Source organism: Mya arenaria, chromosome 6, assembly GCF_026914265.1.
Source record: "Mya arenaria isolate MELC-2E11 chromosome 6, ASM2691426v1".
Lineage (NCBI taxonomy): Eukaryota > Metazoa > Mollusca > Bivalvia > Myida > Myidae > Mya > Mya arenaria.
The window spans coordinates 65,733,043-65,754,777 of NC_069127.1; the positions used below are offsets into that span (position 1 = coordinate 65,733,043).

The 21,735-nt window shown below is 35.8% G+C and overlaps 2 protein-coding genes across 4 annotated transcripts in view; one reads left to right on the forward strand and one right to left on the reverse strand.

The window, feature by feature from the left end:
* On the reverse strand, positions 1–1,801 carry LOC128237974 (putative nuclease HARBI1). The gene is made up of 4 exons (XM_052953549.1): positions 1,588–1,801; positions 842–967; positions 471–606; positions 1–172 (listed from the first exon to the last, which is right to left on the reverse strand). Exons 1-4 carry the CDS (start codon positions 1,799–1,801, stop codon positions 1–3), a joined length of 648 nt encoding a protein of 215 aa, XP_052809509.1.
* LOC128238720 (protein O-mannosyl-transferase TMTC3-like) overlaps positions 1,594–21,735 on the forward strand; it is a 26,813-nt gene continuing 6,671 nt past the window's right edge. The window contains exons 1-18 of one of the 3 annotated variants that reach the window (XM_052954897.1): positions 1,594–1,772; positions 7,590–7,804; positions 8,328–8,464; positions 8,962–9,043; positions 9,375–9,474; positions 10,131–10,246; positions 11,091–11,263; positions 11,481–11,733; positions 11,959–12,110; positions 13,281–13,364; positions 13,810–13,947; positions 14,668–14,792; positions 15,191–15,294; positions 15,922–16,004; positions 17,334–17,406; positions 18,964–19,050; positions 19,462–19,535; positions 21,416–21,536. In XM_052954897.1, the coding sequence (XP_052810857.1) occupies positions 7,607–7,804; positions 8,328–8,464; positions 8,962–9,043; positions 9,375–9,474; positions 10,131–10,246; positions 11,091–11,263; positions 11,481–11,733; positions 11,959–12,110; positions 13,281–13,364; positions 13,810–13,947; positions 14,668–14,792; positions 15,191–15,294; positions 15,922–16,004; positions 17,334–17,406; positions 18,964–19,050; positions 19,462–19,535; positions 21,416–21,536 (2,100 nt within the window). In that variant the 5' untranslated portion in view covers positions 1,594–1,772; positions 7,590–7,606. Of the gene's footprint in view, positions 1,890–4,646; positions 4,673–7,589; positions 7,805–8,327; positions 8,465–8,961; positions 9,044–9,374; positions 9,475–10,130; positions 10,247–11,090; positions 11,264–11,480; positions 11,734–11,958; positions 12,111–13,280; positions 13,365–13,809; positions 13,948–14,667; positions 14,793–15,190; positions 15,295–15,921; positions 16,005–17,333; positions 17,407–18,963; positions 19,051–19,461; positions 19,536–21,415; positions 21,537–21,735 lie in introns of those variants that run through there. The other 2 variants (XM_052954895.1, XM_052954896.1) reach the window with 2 other exon arrangements.

Consider the following 21,735-nt stretch of genomic DNA (forward strand, 5'->3'; position numbering starts at 1 on the left):
TTATTCGTATTTTATATTTACCTCTCCATGTAGAATTCCGAATCGTCGCTTCCAGCGACCAAAAGCCATTTCCACAGCAACCCTTGTCCTTGAGTGTGCCCGGTTGAAATTAATTTTCTGCTGAGTATCGGCCACTCTGTATGGTGTCATCATGACACGAGAACAGGCATACCTAAATATACAATTTTAAATCTTTTCTTTTCAGACCAGTGATATAATACGTCTCAAGTTCCCCTTGCCACCTCAACCCCTGATTTGAAGAATGTGGTTTCATCCCCACGGCTACTCTATTTTTTTTTGTAATATTATGATATAATATGCAGACTATTTAAAGTTGTTATTATAGTTTTGTTATGTTTGGTGATTATTTTAAAAAAGTCGGTAAACGTGTATGTTTTTTTTTAAATGTATGCATATTTAAGTACATGTGAATACAATATATGTTTGTGTTGAATGTTATTATTACTTACCCACTGTCAGCAATTAAAATGCCATCAGTCCAACTTCTGTTCATTGCGTCCATGTGGTCCGCAAGATCACTTGCACGATAAATAAAACTGTCGTGCGATGAGCCTGGCCATCTGGCGTCAAGGAATGTAAACCTACCTGGAAAACAACGAAAAAGATAGCCTGCTAAGACATGTTAGATTCTGTTATATATATTGAGATAATGGCAATCTACACCACACAGTGATTTATTACGATTCAATTATACATCGAAATTACAATTCAGAGTTATATAATCAAAATTACAATTCAGACTTATATAATAATTTATCTTCGTAAAAAACATACTTTCAAAATCAAAAATACAACTTTCAAGACACATTTTTATTGGTACTTTTCTGCACCAGGTACTGTACAACCTGTAAGTGAACATCATTCATTTTTGTGTTAGTACATGAACGTCTCCGTGGCCTAGTGGTTAGGCGTCCGCCTACGTAGCGGGAGGTCGTAGGTTCGATCCCTGGCAGCGTCATACCAAAATACGTTAAAAGTTGGTACAAGTAGCTTCCTTGCCTGAGGCTCGGCATTTAAAGGGTAGTGCTTGGAAAAGTGGTGTACTCAGTACTGGTTTAACCCAGGAAAGTTGTACCCCGTGTACCGGTGCTTTACACCGAGCACGTAAAAGAACCAAGGGGTCTCTTCGAAAAAGAGCTAGGCCATCGCACCCGGACTTCTTTGTATCCCACCACTGTCTCTTTAGCGTCCTGTCTCTTCAGCAAAAAACAAAGGACCCCGTTGGAAATAAGTGCTTGCACTTTCAAGGGTTATCATTGAGCGCAAGGTCTAAAGAAATACATACAACATAAATGCTATAAAACTGTTACATACAACTATACGAACAATTTTCCAGTAGGTCGAGCATAAATGAACGAGTAAAATATACAGTACACTGCAATGACACCTGCCCCATGCATAAACCATCGCTTGTCTGGTTCCCAGTGCACAACAGGATAAATGAAATGGTAAGGGCACGTAACCCAGTCTAAACCCATCGCATCAGAGTAAATTTCCCGTTTTACAGTATGCCGTTTTATCTAAATGTTTATTGACCTTCAACTTCAAACAAAAAATGTTTTGTACCTTTGCTGTCACATACAGCCATAACGTCGATCGACGCGAAATTCTTTCTATTTATGAAGTCGTGGCCATCTTTCGGCATAATGATACGTATGTGTGAGCCATCAACAGCTCCTATGACGTTGGGAAATCCAGCAGATGTGAAGAACTCCCGCATGATTTCCTGCTGTTGAACACGATTTGGCCAGGTGATGAATTGATGAGATATGTCCACCATACTGTCCGTGACATTTGATATTATCCTTGATACTGTTGACTTGTCGCGGCCAGTAGAATCACCAACAACCTTTAAACAATTCATTCAAGTAAGCCAAAAATAGTTTAGATAACATATTACTAATTTGTTCCCTACTTATTTTTGTTTAGTACAAGTTTTAAGTCATTGTTAACAGGCTTGGAAATAAATATGGTTACCAAATAATTTCAGAATATTAACCTGCATAAATGAACCGGAGGCGTAAAATCTTAGAGCCAAACACACTTGCTCCCGGACTGACACCGCTTCCGACCGTTTAGTCTTCCGTTGAAGGTCTTGGGCAAGCAGCTGTACAATTATTTCAATCCCATTGTTATCAAAACGGTAGCGGCGTCTCATCTCTGTGTTATCACAGTTCATGTTGATGGAAAAATGTCTATAAATCCTCTCTTTTCTTCTGTTGTTGAGAAAAGCACCAACTATGGCGGCCATTTTTAACATCAACTGACTATTTAACGTCGACTCTAACGTTGGTCCAGACCAACGTTAGAAAAGTCGTTAAGTTAACGCTTACCTTATCGCCGTCAGTGTAAGTGTTAAGTTTGAACAACTCATTTTTTCAACGTTACAGTTAACATTAATTTTAACGTTGACAGCGTAATATTTAACGATGATAGTTAACGTTAAATCCTTAACGAGAGTTTTGAACAACCGGGCCATAATAGTTTAAGTCACTTTCTGACCTTAAAAATAAATTTTTAAAAAAATAAAAAAAAATAGTTAAAAAGTAATAAAATTAGAAACCTTCTAAAACTTGTCAACATTTTGAAATATTAGAGAATCCTTTCTGGGTATACCAGTAAGTTTTCTTTCAGAATTACATTTAACTGAGAAGTACAATGAAATTTATTCTTTTATTGTATGCATATTTTATATTTAGGAGTTTCTAGAAGTTTACTTACATTTTCTTGTTACTGTAAAGTCCGAATATTCTCACCATACCTTGACTGAATTTCCGTCCATGTGATTTAGGTGTATGTCTTTATCAGTAAGTCTCCTATTGGGAGCCAGAAGTGCCTATAAGACTTCTTACCCAAATGCATATAGACCATTTAGCAAGCAATGTGAGTTAACTCTTATCAATTTGGGTCATTCAACACAAAACAAAAAATATATATTTGCTACGTCTTTATAGAGAAGAATTGTTATTGGTCCAAGGTTATGTTTATAGGTAATTTTCTTACGGTTTTGAGTTCACGTGTATGAACTACCGCATTATATCATGCATAGGACGCACTTTTTACCCCCAATTCTCGTCTTAAAAATTACCTGTAGGCATTAAGTATTGAATTTGAATATTTTTGTAGATCTGATTCCACAAAGGTTGTGCTGAAAATGATGGCTTAACTATGAATCTGGTTTTATATTGTAAGCGTCATGTTTTATGTCGCCACAATTGTTGGGCATGCGCTGATTCCTATGGAACATTTTACAATGTCATTCGGCATGTTACTTGTAATATAACCTCTTAAATAACTTTAACCGGGCGGGGTCAATCAGATGCATGACTCTTTTTAGATAATTCCTGAAATCGTGGAAATATACATCCGAAAATAGTGTAATATGTATATGCCAATTAACAATTCAAATATGAACTGCACGCGTTCATTCAAATTACCATACTTATCCAATATACCACGCATAGAATTTGTATCTAATGCTTCTTTACCTGTACTACCTGTATTGCAAACCGAAGGTGAAACTTGGTAATAAGTAAAAGAACTTTTTAAAGAAATATTAAAAAAAAACTGATGACCAGAAACTCCAACATAAAAATGCAAACAAAATTGTGGATCACAATTCCTTCCGAAAAAAAGCATGTTTAAATAATCTAAATTCCCTTGTAGTGTTTCATCTGGATTGCCACTACCCATAGTATCAAGCATATATTCATTGCATAATTTATGGATTTGATCATCTACAAAACCCTATTGTCTGTGGTGAAATGTTTTAAGAAAAGACCCCATCGCCCATAGGAGTCCTTCTCATTCATCAGAGGTTAGATCATGATAAATCTACATCTACATCTGTGGTACACATATATTATAGCATCATCACTCTGGTGAACGAAAATGATAGGAGTTGGGAAAAGCCTTTTCAAGTTCTCTACGCAATTGTTCTGCCAATGTCAGATGGTTTATTATATTCTATAAGAATAATACAATAAAAAGCGAAATATTCCTAAAAACTAGCATACAAGTAGACAGATTATTTTTTACAGTTCACACACATTTGCATTATACAGTTCTTTATCAGAATTGCATTTTAACGTGACAACTCCCAAACTTTTTATTAATCGTTTGTTTATTTCACTTTTTTTTTCGTAAAATGAGTCGCAATTACGAACATGAGATTTTTGGAATCAGAATATTATATCTGGCACCTGAAATAGCAACTCCTACTTCCAGAGTATATGAATCGATGGATGCATACATGTAGAAACTCTTGAGTTATTGATTCATCATTGGATAACATACTGTTAGCGAATTAATATCTTGCTGTCAGGGAATCTTAAATAAAATGTTTTTGATACAGACTTCTGTCTGTCTTGTGTACATGTGCCTTAAAAATTGAGCCTATACATAACTTTTTCTATAAATTTTGAAAAAAATGTATGCGTCCAGTATGTGGCGAAAAATATATTCTTCGATCGATATCTTAGAGCAGTCTCATAATTTTCGAGATAAAAATGTTATTAAATTAAAATATAACAATACATATAGATCATCTAATAAGATGTTGACTGTACCATACTCTAGATTTTTAACGTAATAAAACAAATAGTGTAACGTAACCTCTTGTTTACCTGGACACCGGCTCCACACCTGAACGGTACTAAAATGTTTGATTTCTTGCGGAGTTGATATACATGATTTATGTCATTTATTAATTCTTCAATAGTCTTATGCAATCTTATTTGAATTTGGATTATGCTTAATGCGGTTTGTTTTTTGAGATGGCAGCCTTTCGATTAAATTTTAACTGAATAGTACTCGGATTTGTCAGTTTCGGATATTGGCTAAACATTATTGTATTTAATTAACAAGGACTATTAAGATCTGCTGTTTCGTTTAATAAAAGACCAACAAAATATTAATTTTGAGTACATCCCTTTATATTTAATTTTGTGTTGTCCTCTAAAAATGCTGGTCATTGAAATTTGTGTATGAATAATATCAAGCACTAAGAAGATTTATCTAAGCATACAGTACTGTTAAGACCAAACTTGACAGTAAGTGCACATCGTGTTCACTATCAGTTCACTTCGTAGTGCACTTCGTAGTGCACTAGGGTAAGACAAGGGTAAGACAAGGGTTAGACAAGGGTAAGACAAGGGAAAGACTAAATGGAGACGAGGGGCTGACCAGATAAGGCTTCTTCAGTCTATAATAAATGCTATCTTTACAGTGAAACTTAGAATGATGTGTTTAGTTTCATCAGATGTTTTAATGTAAACTATTTTATAGAATAATTATAATCAATTTTGACCTTTCATTTTAACAATATAGAATTATATGATTGATGTTGTTTTATAAAATAAAGTTAATTTGTCAAAAATTTAGACATTTAAATGTTTTTGTTTTCTTTATAAATATGCATTGCATTATTTTCATATTAATTGATAGCTTTAAATATATAACTTTGGTTCTAAATAAAAGGGTTTCATCTTCAAATACTTTTATGACATAACATTCAAAGGAGTTCATGAGCCTTTCTTTAAAGTTTCACAAGGTGATAATTACACGTTGTTCGTTATTTGTATGCAGGGATCAAATTTAAAGGTCGCTAACTCACAAATTGGGAATAAGAATCGAAAAATGCGAGTAGAAAATCCTGGCACACAAATATTTTTGAGACCGCGAATAAAATCGACGAATTTGACAAACTGTCCTTTGTGCTTTAAAACTCCTTTCTGCAAGTTAACTGTATAATAGATAATCACTTGAACATGTATGGACGCTTGTCACTTTATTCAAATGTAATTATCGGATATTTAAGTAAGTGCCTAGAAGATAACTGTTTTCGTCTGGTTTGTGATTCGCAACTGCCAAAAATGGAGAGGAAAATAACCACTTTTTGTTACGCGAAAAGGCATGCAAAATGTGAAAAGACTGATGGCGACGCGGGGATTGACCCAAAGGCCCCCAAAACCCCCAAACCTAGCGAAAAGTCATCATTCGTCGGTACTTAATCGCAAACCAAAAATTCTCGGTCCGATTCTATGGCATCTGTCAGAACCGTCAAAAATAGGAAACTGAGCTGAACACCAAACTTTTGTATGAAACAAAAGAGAATGGTGGCAATGTTGATGTCAAAATGTGCTGTGATGTTTGTAAAGAATTCAGTTGTGCAACATACATTACAATCGAAAAACGTCAATGTACATAGATATTTTCAAGAAAAAAACATCGACTCTGTGTACGATTTGAGCCTATGAACCCCTGCTTGCAAGTCTGGTCCTCTGCCCAACTTGACTTACCAGGCACCTGGTTACTCAGATGCCTTGAATGGCTAATAGCAACTGTAACACTCCTCCCCACTTTACATTTTGAAAGTATAATCTTAGGTGGGGAGGAGTGCAGTCACTTACTTCTAGTGATTCAATGCTTTTGAGTAACAGGGAAGCCCAAGTATATGACTTAATCTAGGTAAGAATTAAAAACTAAAGGTAAAGTTTTATAGTTTATTCTTATCTCAGTGCACGTGTACAAAATGCTACAACAAAACAACTTGAAAATTTGGCAACTCATGTGAAGTAAAACAGCTTTTAAATAACTGCTAATGGAACCCACCATTTCGCTAGTTGAAAAAAATGGCACTAGGAAAAATTTGCTAGTTAAAAAAAAGTTAAATTCGATCCCTGATATGCTTGATTTTTTATTCATACTTCATTCAAACTTCATTCTATTAAGTGCATAAACAACCAGTGATGTGATGGTAAGTAGAACTGCCTTAAAATTCACTATGGTCTCTAAACAACAACCATTTTATGTCGGTTTTGATACTCTTGAAAATATTTGCATTTGTTTTTTGGGGATTTTCATTACGTGAAAAGACAAATTCACGGCTTATCTGAAGCTGGTAGTACAACTATATAACTTTCTCACATGTAGGTTTTGATGAACAACTAGAAAAGCATATTCCCACTATCAGTGTATAAACAGCTATAGTTGTAATATTATCATTATGTAAGAAAAAAAGTAATTATGAAAAGAGAGAAAATGGTTCTTAATCCTTTCATTGCTTTAAAGGTACTCATTTATGGTTTATAGGGTCTGACATCAACATAATTAATTCATGTGAAATGTAAACAAAAGGTTTGTTTTAAATGATTAAACATAATGGCTCTATTTCTTTGGGAAATTGCTAGTAACGCTAAAGAAAATTGGTAGGCTTGGATTTACAAGATTCAGTTCAATCAATTATCTGCCAGTTGCTGTTTGATGTTTGTTCATACTGAAAAGTAAAATAACTCATTTTCAAAGCAGTTTAAAAAAAACATTGCCACCATAAAATATGTGAACGATTCACTTTAAAATTTGAACAAAAATCTAGAAATCTTGCACCTCTGACGTCATGTAGAAATTATTATAAGCCGTTTTATGTACATGTAAGAAATAAAATCATATTCCAGTTGTGTCCTAAATTTGAAGATTTTAACTTATGGGTTACTTTGAATGGTTTCTTTGGCATCTTAATTTTAAAAAATACTGTAATGTTACCGTATTATTCATTAATCTAATTTCAGTGATAATCTCATCCAAGATGGGGACAGAGGAGTCCAGATTTACGCTCTACTCCATCATATTATGTGTGACAGTAGGGGTATGCTACATCCGAGCCATGGACTGTGGGTTCTGCTTTGATGACATGTCGGCCATCGTGGAAAACAAGGACTTGAGGCCCCACACACCTGTTTCAAATCTATTTCTGAATGACTTCTGGGGCACGCCAATGTACAAGGTAAGCTTACATGTTTTGTCATTAGATTCAGAATTCAAATTATGATAAACGACTTGAAATATATGTAAACATAGTTCCTAATTGTTTCATAAAAAAAATGTTCAAGGCTACAAATTACCAAAAGTGACAGTGGGTACAATAAGCAGTATTTATTAAGGCTGTGTTTAATTAAGTATTCTGCTTTATAGCTTGCCTGACGTTGACTGTTTTTTGGAGAGAAAAATTATAATTTGTGTGATAGCTCTGATGTCATATCAAGCAAAGGCTTTCTCTTGCCATTTATAACTAAAAAATTGTTCAAGATATTCGCATGAAACTTTATACATGCATTGCCTGAGACAAAATGCACATGTGTAGCAATGTTCATATCTTTGGCATTATGTGAGCTATGCCCCTTAACAATTAAAAACAAGAAAAGATGAGCATTAAAATCTGCTTGGGGTACTCTTGTCCTATGTACTGTATAATTTTTGAATTTGTAAATGTTATAAACTTGACTTATTAAATCTCTTTTACCTAACAGGAGAAGAGTCACAAGTCGTACCGACCCCTGTGTGTTCTGACGTTCCGGTTCAACTACATGCTCAGTGAGCTGGAACCCATGACCTATCATCTCCTTAATGTCATACTGCATGCCGTCGTCTGTGTCATGTACATGAGGTAAAATTTGCTTGCTTGTGATAAAAAATTATAATTTCAATTTATCTGCATTAGTGGCTTTTGTGGTTGGAATTAATTTTTGCGATGGTGATAACACTCAGGAATTGAGATTTCTCTAAAAAGCATGTTGAATTGAAAACCCATAGCTATTTACTGGTTTATAGGTTTAAGGGCATTACTGCCATTTATCAACAAGTGTACGGCAAAATATTGTAAGATTATGAATTTCAATTTCGTATATCAAGTGTCACAAATCAAATTAAAATAAACTGTCCCATTACTGACCAGTTAAGATCTTAGTTTCTAAATAGATATTATATCTATCATCTTAAAAATATTAATTCGAAAAAGCGAACGTTCAACATGTGCGTTCATAAAATTTGCCCTAATGTGCTTACTTGTTGGGTGTATCTATTCATTGTTTTGTAAGTCATATTTTATGCTTATGTGAATTTTTATGTTGCTTGTACATGTATTCTACCTCGTTAATATTCCAGAGTATGCACCATGTTCCTGAGTGAGTTCCCATCCTTCGTGGCGGCCTTGCTGTTTGCTGTTCATCCCATCCACACAGAGGCTGTACGTTCATATGTGATGATTTGTAGATTTAAGATGTTTCATCCTAGATATAACTTCAAAATATAGCTGATCAATTGTAATTTAGACCACACTCTCGTGTAACTTTATGCCAACGAGAGTGATTAATATCATGTTGTAACAACTTGTTTCACGATCATGGTAAAATAAATAATTCTATGGCAAACAGTTGAAACAGAAGTAAAATTTGTTACCCGTATTAATGAAAAATAGGGTGTTTTCTAGAACAGTTCAAATGTTACATTAATTGAAATCGGTGTCTGATAAAGTATACAGATAGAATAATAATGTTCTGTATTTGAATGTTACACAGGTGACGGGAGTGGTGGGGCGTGCGGAAGCCTTGTCCTCTATTTTCTTCCTGGCTGCTATGATGACCTACCCCAAGTGTACTGGCTACCGCAGACAGACTAGTAAGATTGATAGAAGAGTTTAGTTGTGCCACAGATTCGATACTTTAATCATGCTTGTTATTGACAGCACATATCTATAACACATAGTATTAAAGCTCAATAAGTCAATATTGCAAGTAAAATACATTAATGAAAGTGGTCAGTAAAAATGGTTGATGCAATTCAAGAAATACACAAATAAATTGTATAGCACAATTTATTTGCATTGCATAAGCAATTTCTTTTCATATTTCAGATCAGTATTTCATTCAAATTGTCCACAAATGAAACATTATGGTAAACAGCAATAAAAATACACACCTGTTCACATAGATAATTAGGCTACGTCAGAGTAAACACCAGATTTAAAACTTCAGTCCAATTAAGGAATGAATTGCGGGGTTGATGTCATTATTGGGGTATGAAAGCAATTGGTTGGTCAAAGTGTGTGGAGTCTCTTCTGCCAATCATTAAAAACCTGGTTTTGTCACATCGCGATTCTTGTTCAATTTTTAATATGATTGTTTTATTGCTTTTGACAGGCACATAATTATTACATGTTATTGTATTCACTTCTAAGTCAACGCAGCTTAGTCGAGCGCGCTGACTTGCAACAGCTCTTGTTTTTCTCTGTGCTGTCAAATAACCAAATGCAAAGAACCCTACTGTTTTTTCAGACTGGGGTCCCTTGATTACAACAATAGTTCTGGTTACCATAGCAATGTTATGCAAAGAACAAGGGATCACAGTGATCGGAGTCTGTGTCGTGTACGAACTGTTTGTGGCTCAAAGGGTAGGCACCATTTTGTTTACCATTGTATTGTACCATACAATTTTCATCTGAACCTACTTGTATTTAACAATAATATCTGGACAGAATTTCAAGATCATACTCTGTGTTTTCTGGATTGTTTCCATCAGAAGCTTAGTGCACTTTTATTGGACTAATTAAATTTGAGTTTTTTATGCAACTAAAAAATGTTGGTAATTTTTACATTTTTATGAGCCACAACCATGAAAATCACTTCAAATGTTGCAGCCTGTTTGTGCTTTCCTGTACTAATATTATTGCGGAATTTAAAGGAAAATTTAAACAAAAATCAGATCGCAGATTTTCATATTTTTAGGTTCAAAAATTGATGTTTTATGCATTTTTCTTAAACCGTTAGTAATGCTTTTAGCCATAAAACATTCATTTTCGAATGGAAATATGAAAATCTGTGATCTGAACTTTTATCAGCAGTCTTATATCACTTGTTAGCTGATATTTACTCAAAAATTGGCTCATTCCAAGAAAACAAATAAAAAGTTGTAAAAAAGGCAAATCTGTGAGAATGCAGCTTAAACACCATAAAATACAGTTCATGTTCAGCATTTGTTTCAAACCACTTTGACAAATATATATTGCCCCTTTTTAACTTAGAATATGCCAAAAATACAATGACCTGACAAAAAACTCATGAAATGTTCATGGATTTGAATAAGTTTTGCTACACATGTTTAACACTATAATATACACGTCTTGTTCAACTTTGGTTTCAAACAACATTGACGGAGTAATGGACCCTTTTCAACTTTATGTTTACATGTATCATGATAATCTTATGACCTATAAAATTGACTGTCCACAATTCCAGGCATTGTTCAAGGATCTATGGGCTATCCTGATGGGTATCCTTCAGGGCAAACCCGCCCTACCCCCATGGCTCTGGGGCTCTATCACCCGCTCAGCCATCCTCGTGGGCTCTACCGTCTTCCTCCTGGTAGCCCGCATCAAGGTCATGGGTGCTCAACTGCCTATATTTACCAAGTATGGAAAATTTTAGTTTACATTGTTCTTAATAAACTGCAGTGTATAGTAAATGAATACCTTATATACCTGCAGTCAAAACTAGGACAAATTGTCCATACAGGTTATCTTTAGGCTACATGTAGTCTTCACTTTTAAATGATTTCATTGGTAAATTTTAATTTAAAATGTAAATGGTAAAATTTTCACTATAACCATGTTTCATTTTTTCTTCAAGATTTGATAATCCTGCCTCTGTATCGCCGACCCCTGCCCGTCAGCTGACTTACAACTACCTCCTGCCAGTCAACTTTTGGCTCCTCCTCTTTCCAGCTGATCTCTGCTGTGATTGGACAATGGGCACCATATCTGTCATCCAATCAATTGCTGATTGGAGGAATCTGATAACCCTGTTGTTCTGGGTGTGTCTTGGAAAAGTGATTCAAATCGCTCTGTCCAGACAAGGGAAATTTAACAGGGCACTTCTTATAGTAAGTTGTGTAGTTAAACACTGCACGTATAACCCTTTTCAAAAAAGCAAAGGTGATTTAAACAACCAATTTTGTGTACAGTTTGTAGCCTTCTCATAAATTGTTTGTTAAAATTTTTTATCCATTTTTATTACGGCTCACAATTCAGTAATTTCCAGGTTAAATTTATGGAAGGTAAGTAAGTTCTTTACACAAAGAGTGCTTTATTCTTTCACCCCATTTCAGAGTATAGCCCTTATGGCCATGCCATTTGTCCCAGCGTCGAACCTGTTTTTCCCCGTTGGTTTTGTGGTGGCTGAGAGGATCCTGTACACACCAAGTATGGGTTTCTGTATGCTGGTGGCCCTTGGACTAGATGTCATTATGCAGAATAAACAGTAAGTAGATACTGCTGACCTTTGACTGCATTACAGCTCAGAAATTATACACATGTTTAACAATTATGGTTGAAACATAAGGGGAGCTTTGCTTAAGCTGTTTGCTCTTGAGAGCTCTTAAACCAATTTCTATGCAAAAGTATGTTTCCAAGAGAACCTTCATAGTTTCCAGTGGTTGATTCAAGTCATTGCATAGAAAAATCTGTTGTAAAATGATTGGTAAAAAACATTTGAATTTTAAAAATGGCAGGGCTAAACATTTTTCACTCTTTCTTTTGGTTTACTGGTTAACTTATTCTGTTTTTAGCCAAATACGCTTAACTATTTTTTTTTGTGTGAATATTACTTTTGTTCAAATATCTTCATGTAATACAATTCGGAAAAGTTTATCAAAATGTTGGTAAGCAGACATTCATACAAAAGGAAAAGAAAGCATGGCCATTATATGACAAAGGTAAACTTGACTGGTTGTTTGCTGTTTCAGATTGCCAAAGGTTTTACTCATGTTTCTGACTGGTAGCTTGCTGTTTCAGATTGCCAAAGGTTTTACTCATGTTTCTGACTGGTTGTTTGCTGTTTCAGATTGCCAAAGGTTTTACTCATGTTTCTGACTGGTAGTTTGCTGTTTCAGATTGCCAAAGGTTTTACTCATGTTTCTGACTGGTAGTTTGCTGTTTCAGATTGCCAAAGGTTTTACTCATGTTTCTGACTGGTAGTTTGCTGTTTCAGATTGCCAAAGGTTTTACTCATGTTTCTGACTGGTAGTTTGCTGTTTCAGATTGCCAAAGGTTTTACTCATGTTTCTGACTGGTAGTTTGCTGTTTCAGATTGCCAAAGGTTTTACTCATGTTTCTGACTGGTTGTTTGCTGTTTCAGATTGCCAAAGGTTTTACTCATGTTTCTGACTGGTTGTTTGCTGTTTCAGATTGCCAAAGGTTTTACTCATGTTTCTGACTGGTAGTTTGCTGTTTCAGATTGCCAAAGGTTTTACTCATGTTTCTGACTGGTTGTTTGCTGTTTCAGATTGCCAAAGGTTTTACTCATGTTTCTGACTGGTAGTTTGCTGTTTCAGATTGCCAAAGGTTTTACTCATGTTTCTGACTGGTAGTTTGCTGTTTCAGATTGCCAAAGGTTTTACTCATGTTTCTGACTGGTAGCTTGCTGTTTCAGATTGCCAAAGGTTTTACTCATGTTTCTGACTGGTAGTTTGCTTGTGTCACATGGACTGAAAACATACATGAGAAATATTGACTGGTAAGTATGCATCAACAATTTGCTAAACAGGCCAAATGCCTTTTGAATCTTCACACTTGTTGGCATTATATGTTCTCTTCATTTGTGAGAAAATGAGTACAATGACAAAACTCACCTGGTTAACTTACATTTCATGCACCATGGCCAGGAATTGAAGCTAGAAAACATTTGACTTGATGGAAAGCAAGTGCAGGTTCTACTAGGCTTAGAAACAAAATGCTTTTTAAGGACACAATTGCATAATATTTCGTATGCATGTACAGTGTCTGAAGGATGTTTAAAAAAACTTAAAAGTTTTTGTTTATATTCCAAAAAAAGAAACAAATGGTTGCATTTTAATGCCTTTTGAACAATTATTTATCTTTTGACTGATAAATGTTGACATGTTTCTGGCAGATTACTAAGTTTATAACGATTTTCCCAAAATATGTTACTTTTTAAACAGGACGTCAGAGTACACAATATTCCGTGCAGCATTACGTGTCAATACACAGAATGCTAAACTATGGAACAACGTTGGCCACGCGCTAGAGAAAGAGGAAGACTGGGAAGGGGCCCTGGGGTACTTCGAGAAGGCAGTCAGGTATAAGGAGGTTTGTGTTGGCTGTATAGCATGGCAAACACATCGTGACTACTTTGTCCGTCTAAAGCATTGTCAGCATCACACTTTTGTTTCTGACCAACAACCTTTAAACAACTTGGTCTTCAAACATCCTGACAGAAGTTTTGAATTAGCAGATTTCACTTCATTAATAGAAGCAGAGTATTCAATATTAGCATACCTGTATTTCACAGTTGGTGATCTGAGACTGACTTCACTAATTTAGTGCAGAACACTTTGAGAAAATATTTTTTTCTCTAATGCACAACCTCTGCGAAATATTGTATTCAATATAATCTATATTCAATGTCAATGTACATTATTCTACGAGGTACAGTGTAAAGGCAAGGGTTTTCAAGTACTTCTACCTGTTTGAGATGTTTTATTGCACACCTGTTTGAGATGTTTTATTGCACACCTGTTCGAGATATTTTATTGCACACCTGTTTGAGATGTTTTATTGCACACTTGTTTGTTTGGAGGTAACTTTCAATTTCGCAATATTCAGTTTAGTTTCACTCTCCTTCATAGACCATGTAGTCGGACACTCAGCTATCTCTGGCAGCTCATGCCTTATTTTATAACTAAAGAGTAAATAGGTGTACCTATGAGACTTAGGATAGAGACTAATCAAGGTGTAGGTGTGTAGGATAGGGACAGCTAGGCGACATTGTAAGTTAATCTTGACACTAAACATTACAGTGTTCAGCCAGATGATATAGGAGCCCACCAGAACTATGGTCGTACGTTAAAGACGTTGAAGAGATTTGATGAGGCGGAACAGGCTTTCCTGAAGGCCTTGGAGCTCTTTCCCCCCGTCATATCAGGTATGGGTTAGGTTGTTCTGCTGAATACTGGTTAGAAATATGCTCAATGGTAATGACTCTCAACTTTTAGCATTTTCTGCTTTCTGAAATAAAAAAATGATGAAATTATTGTTTTAACATTTGAGTGGTTGCCGTCAACTGAGGTGATGATGGTGTTGTTGGCATGGAAAACTTGAACCTTTGCCATAGCTCAAAAACTGTTTATAAAGATAAACAGATGAAACTCGGGACACATTTTGCCAAAGAGAATACACACAACTTCAGCAAGACCTATAACTCAATATATTAAATAATTATATCCAATTTTCGACTGATAAAAGGTGAAAGACAAATGTTTATGGACATTGTACTGGTTTCCCCATTTGACTAAAATGATATTCCGTATTCTACCTTTCCAGGCAAGAGTTACACAGCGCGTGTGGCACCAAGTCACCTGAACGTGTACCTCAACCTGGCCTCACTGTATTCCAGGGATCCCAGCAGACTTCTGGAAGCTGATGGGGTATAAACTATGATCGGATATCCATATGTTACCTTAGTTTCATGTTGTTTTTTTTTATTTCAGCAAGATATACATGTATGTACGCATGGAAGTAGTAAAAAAAATCAATTAAAAGGTTCAAATTGTTTTTTTTTTAATTTTTGCCTTTTTAGCTTGTGAAAGAAGTAAAGTCCAAATTATTGTGAAAGCCTTGTTGTTGTTTTGATGGCAGTGTTAACATTGTGCCAAATGTCTTACCATGGATATAACTCAAAACCTGTTGAGTAATGTCCCTGTATGGACTGAGGAGAATAATCAGACAAGCGATGGCGCCTGCCTACTTTGCTCTTCATTCCTGTTAACTTAACAGAACAGGAAGTGCCCAAGATCAGTTCATGTGATTGACCTCCATCAAGCAGCTTAGCCAATGCCAATAAAATTGCATTAGAATAATCCTTTAGTTTCCCTGATTTTAAAAGAGAACAACCCAATGTTATTCCTGTCCAATGAGTTTGAAAACAGCAAGCAGTTTAAGAGTACAAGTTGTTTAACCAATTGTAAACACACAGTAAGCACAAAAGAGCTAAAAATCTGTTGAATTATTTTGCCTCCCTTGTCTTAAATATGAGATATTTTTGTGGTTTTCAGCTGTTGAAGACAGCCACTGACATGAGACCGGACTACGTACAGGGCTGGATAAACAGAGGTGACATCATGATGAAACTGAAAAGGTTGGTCATTTATTTTGCCATCGTTAGCTTGTCTGTTGTTGTTGTTTTAAGAAAATAATGTAAAGTTATAATCATATACTTGGTGTGGTTGATATCATTGACGAACAAATAATTTAACCTTCACCAATATATTCACAACTTGAAACTTTAAACATGTGTTACTAGTAACAACACTCACATGCAGAGCAAGGTCCATAACTCTGGATTTAATAAATGGCCAGTTATGCCCCTTGTTTGGCCTAGGGGGAAAAAACAGCATTGTCATTTGCTTGTGGTGCTCTTGCCTTTTATTTTGAAATTTTAATGTGTATGTCCTGATCTGTTAGATCATTTTGCCATTAAATGTTCTTTTCATCTAGTTTGAAATGCTTACATTTTCAATCAGAAAATATCTGAAACACTTTCAGCCACTTGTTCCATCTTGTTGCTGAGGTCATCACTAGCTTAGTCAATTTCTGTCTCTTTTATCGTTACACATTTTTATTTTAAACATATCATTAGAACAGTTATAACCTAGGGCCTGTTTCAATAAAGGATCTTAAATTTCAGTAATCTTAAATCTGTATAAACAGCACATATGGCAACAAGTTGATTTCTTTTTATTTCTTCAACTTTTCATTCATTATTTTAACATTGGCATAAGTTCAATCTGCATTAATATCAAGTAAAATAACGAAAATACGACTCAAAGATAATTTCAATTTAAAACTTTATTTGACTAAGACCTTTAGTGAAGTGCCTTGTTCCCCAATTTCTTGAGTCCCTTATTACAGTGTTAATCTAAACTCACTATTTTGGTTTTGGTATATGTGGAATGTTTACATTTCAGGATTTGGACTTAAAAAAGGAAATTAACTGTATGATAACCACGATTGATTATTTTTTTACCAGGTTTTCACATGTTAAAACTTACCTGAATAACTTCAGACATATCTTGACTGAACTTTGTATATATACTTGAGGCCCCTAGGGTCAAGGTCAAGGTCACTGTTGCTAATATAGAAAATCGGTTGAAACAGAAAAACTTCAGTTAAGGTTGACATATCTAGACTAAACACTTGGTATTTGTGGTGGGGGGGGGGAGTACTTCTGTCAATCAATGAAAACCTTGTTTCATCACATTGCTGCGTTTCTTGTTATTTATTTAAATCAAGATTAAGCGATTAAGTAAGAAAGTTGGCTTAATGAATTGAGCCGTTTAAGCTTTGTTATGTTTAAGAGCCTTGGAGAAATTGGGACAATACTGATAAATTGCTTTTAGCTACCAAAGAAAAACCTGATTTTTTAATTCATGAAATAACTATGGCAACACTTACCAACAATTTTCAGGCACAAAGATGCTATAGAGGTGTATGAGACAGCTCTAAAATATGAACCTGACAATGCTGATGTCCACTATAATGTGAGTGTGCTTAAAGCCCTGGGTTGTCATTCATAAAACATCTTAAGTCATTTCGTGACTTAATTTAAGTATTTCACTGGTCACATGGTGTATAAGCTGAAAAAATCTGATTTTTTTTTTGTTTTCATTTGGTTTGTGAATATTAATACTTTTATGTTATGGAAACTTTTTTATAAAATTTATTTTTTTATTTTTGCTATGAACATTTTAAGAAATTAATTGAAGAAATGACTTAAAATGTTTTATGAATACCGGCCCTAATTTCTGGATGATGAAACTATGTTATAGTTTTTGACTTGTATGTTTTAGATATTTTTTAAAAACGGCTAGCCCCTTGTCAAATTTGAATATGAGAAAAGCCTTTTTTGTTACCTCAAGAGTGGTATAAATGAAGATTGTTTGCAAGCCACAAGTCCTGCTTTACTTCAAACAAGCATTCAGATATGACTTGTATTATGTAATAGGTTCAGGACCCAAAATCATATATATACTGAAGTCATTTCTCAAGATTAACTCATTTTTCCACCTTGCAGCTTGACATTATTCAAATTTTAGTTTTACTATTTTTAAAAGTGCTTTCTCATGGTCAGGAAATGGGACTCAGGTACAATTTTTGCTCTAGAAATGTTTTTCTATACATTAGGACTATGTTTATCAACGTATCCTAACAAATGACTTGTAAGGAGATAATGCACTTTCATAATTAGTCAAACACACAAAATGTTAAATAATGCTATGCGGTTTTGTGTTAAATTGAGTTCAGATTGAGAATGAGTAAGGTTTTTTATTATTTTGGGACGAGTGATTTCTTTATCGGAATAGAAAATTAAGCTTTAAAGTACCAGGTGTATGATAATGTGAATTTTGGCTGCCTGGTGACCCCATATTATTTTGGTATCATTTTAAAAGGTTTGAAGTATAGAGAAAGAATATGTATAAATGATACCGAAAACACCTGATTATAAAACAGACCAGTCAAGTCCTAGTTCAGTTGAAATAAAGATGAAAAATACAAACTGCAATAACTAATATTATGTAGTTTATGTTGGGTCATTCAGTTTTGAAATTATAATCAGCAAGCAATACCTTTCATATGATACCACAACTATATATAACTGTAAGTTATGGGGCTAGTAGGTGACCCCCTTTTGGGGTATGCAGGGCATAGGAAACCATATCCGGTGACATTGAAGCTCGAACCCGAAAATGGTTTCCTGCGCCCTGTTTATACTCTAACAGGTCACCTACTAACCCCCTAACGTATATATCATGTTGACAACCTGTACGCATTGATCAAGATGCTAACACTATCTGGGATTTTTTTCATTTATTCATCGGAATCAAGAAATAGTCACCATTTTGGTATGATATAATGATTAATGGCCCAATATGGAAAAATATGGGTTCAACACGTGATCAGTCCTGGACCAATTGCGATGCATCATTCATGTTGGAGGCATGATATTAGAATTTAATAGTATCAAAACTGGCTGGATGAGATGACAAGCTTATTAGTACATCAGATATATTCAGTGTTTTGTTGTTTATTCCCTGCAGCTTGGAGTGGTTAGCATGGAGCTTGGAAACAAACCCAGGGCTATGAAGTACTTTGATGAGGCTGTCAAGTATGATCCTGATCACTGGGTAAACATACATTGTCATTATCAGTTGGTTTAAAAATTGAAGACAGTGCTGTAGTCTCTGCTGTCATCCCCGAAGATGTTGTCTTTCTATTCTCACAATTGTTTAAAAACCTGAAGCTTGGCCATAACTTAAAAATTATTGGATGTATTCATGTTAAACTCTGTAAATGTGACCTATGACAATATGGATAAATGTAGCAACAAGTCCCATTATTCTGGCTAAAGTACTTGTTCATTTGTGGCTCATTGAACAATTGAGAACATACAAGAGTATTCATTGTCATGCGTTCCTCTAGGTATTGTTTTCCTATTATAAAGTCCAAGTAGTCTCTAAATGTGTCATAAACTCTCTCTGTGTTAATCCAAAACTCTCATATCAGTTGACCATATTTCATATTGTACCTCTTTTCAGCAATCCCTATACAACTCAGCAGTGATGATACAGGAAGAGAGGTTGACCGACAGGTGGCCGGTAGCAGTAGAGAGGTGAGTGTGTCTCATGCTGCAAACTGACCCACAGGTGGCTGATAGCAGTAGAGAGGTGAGTGTGTCTTATGCTGCAAACTGACCCACAGGTGGCCGATAGCAGTAGAGAGGTGAGTGTGTCTCATGCTGCAAACGGACCCACAGGTGGCTGATAGCAGTAGAGAGGTGAGTGTGTTATGCTGCAAATGAACCCACAGGTGGATGAAAGCAGTAGAGAGGTGAGTGTCTTATGCTGCAAACGGACCCGCAGGTGGCTGATAGCAGTAGAGAGGTGAGTGTCTTATGCTGCGAATGACCCACAGGTAGCTGATAGCAGTAGAGAGGTGAGTGTGTCTCATGCTGCAAACGGACCCACAGGTGGCTGATAGCAGTAGAGAGGTGAGTGTCTTATGCTGCAAACGGACCTGCAGGTGGCTGATAGCAGTAGAGAAGTGAGTGTCTTATGCTGCGAATGACCCACAGGTGGCTGATAGCAGTAGAGAGGTGAGTGTCTTATGCTGCAAACGGACCCACAGGTGGCTGATAGCAGTAGAGAGGTGAGTGTGTCTAACAGTACAAATGACCGACAGGTAGCTGGCACCAGTAGAGAGGTCTATCTTTCACTGCAAATGACCGACAGGCGGCTGATAGCAGTAGAGAGGTGAGTGTGTCTAACACTATAAATGACCGACAGGTAGCTGGCACCAGTAGAGAGGTCTATCTTTCACTGCAAATGACCCACAGGTGGCTGATAGCAGTAGAGAGGTGAGTGTCTTATGCTGCAAACGGACCCACAGGTGGCTGATAGCAGTAGAGAGGTGAGTGTGTCTAACAGTACAAATGACCGACAGGTAGCTGGCACCAGTAGAGAGGTCTATCTGTCACTGCAAATGACCGACAGGTGGCTGATAGCAGTAGAGAGGTGAGTGTGTCTAACACTATAAATGACCGACAGGTAGCTGGCACCAGTAGAGAGGTGAGATTATCTTTCACTGCAAACGAGCGACAGGTGGCTGATAGCAGTAGAGAGGTGAGTGTGTCTAACACTATAAATGACCGACAGGTAGCTGGCACCAGTAGAGAGGTGAGATTATCTTTCACTGCAAACGAGCGACAGGTGGCTGATAGCAGTAGAGAGGTAAGTGTGTTTTGAGGTTATATTGCTTTTGAATGCATTATGGCTGGGTAGAGTTGACTGTGGATATACCCCCAACAAATCATGTTTGAAGGGCTATATTGGAGTCTCCCTGTGGTTGGTCAGCTGATTGGTCAGTTGTATGCATTTTTTTGGTCCGGAGTATAACTTGAAAACAACTGGATGGAATTTAATTAAACTTCATATAATGGTGAAGCACAATGAGAGGAAGTGCAGTGTACAGAAAACATATGGGTACCTAACTCTATTTCAGCTAATTACAGAATTATTCCCCCTTGTTACTTTTTCATGTCAGAAGTGTTACTTCTTAAGTCTTAAATACTCATTGGATTTTATTTAAACAACACACATTGGTTAAGCATGATATCTGGAAATGCAGTTTATAATAACCTTGGAGTTATGGCCTCTTTTTCAAAGAAATAACTTCAGGCAGAATTTGGGGTATTCATCACTTCTGTGACAGCTCTAGTTAATGGACAGTGTGAATATTGCTCCAGTGTGAAGTGAGAAAGACCGGGGACTGGTTGCATGAGAGAGATGTGTTCATTCATAATAAACTAGAGTCTGGTTAAAGAAAAGTGTTGATTTAGGGTAGGGTAGTGTTCAGTAAAGGAATGGTATGAATATTGCTCTGGTGTTGGCAAATAATGACAGTTGGCCTGTGGAAAAACAACAGTAGCACAGTATTTCTTGTTCCAGCTCATATTCACTTATAGGAATAATATAAACCATCTATCTATTCCAGGTTCAAGCAGCTGATCAAGAAGCAATCAAACGATTCCCGTCCACCATTTTCACTCGCTATGTTGATGATGGACATGGGGGATTTCAACGCTGCTGAGAAATACTTCAAATTGGCAATCAAGGTAGGACTTACAACAGATGATTTCCGTATAGGTAGTCATGACTTCAATTTGAAACTGTAATGTTTTATACCTAATTGTTTACATATTGTGGGCAAACTGTAGCATTAGTTCAAATCCATGTTGTTTGTTTTTTGTCTTCAGTGCCCTGTATTATTAATACTCTTCTAGTAAAATGCTATACATGTCTCAGAAATGTGAA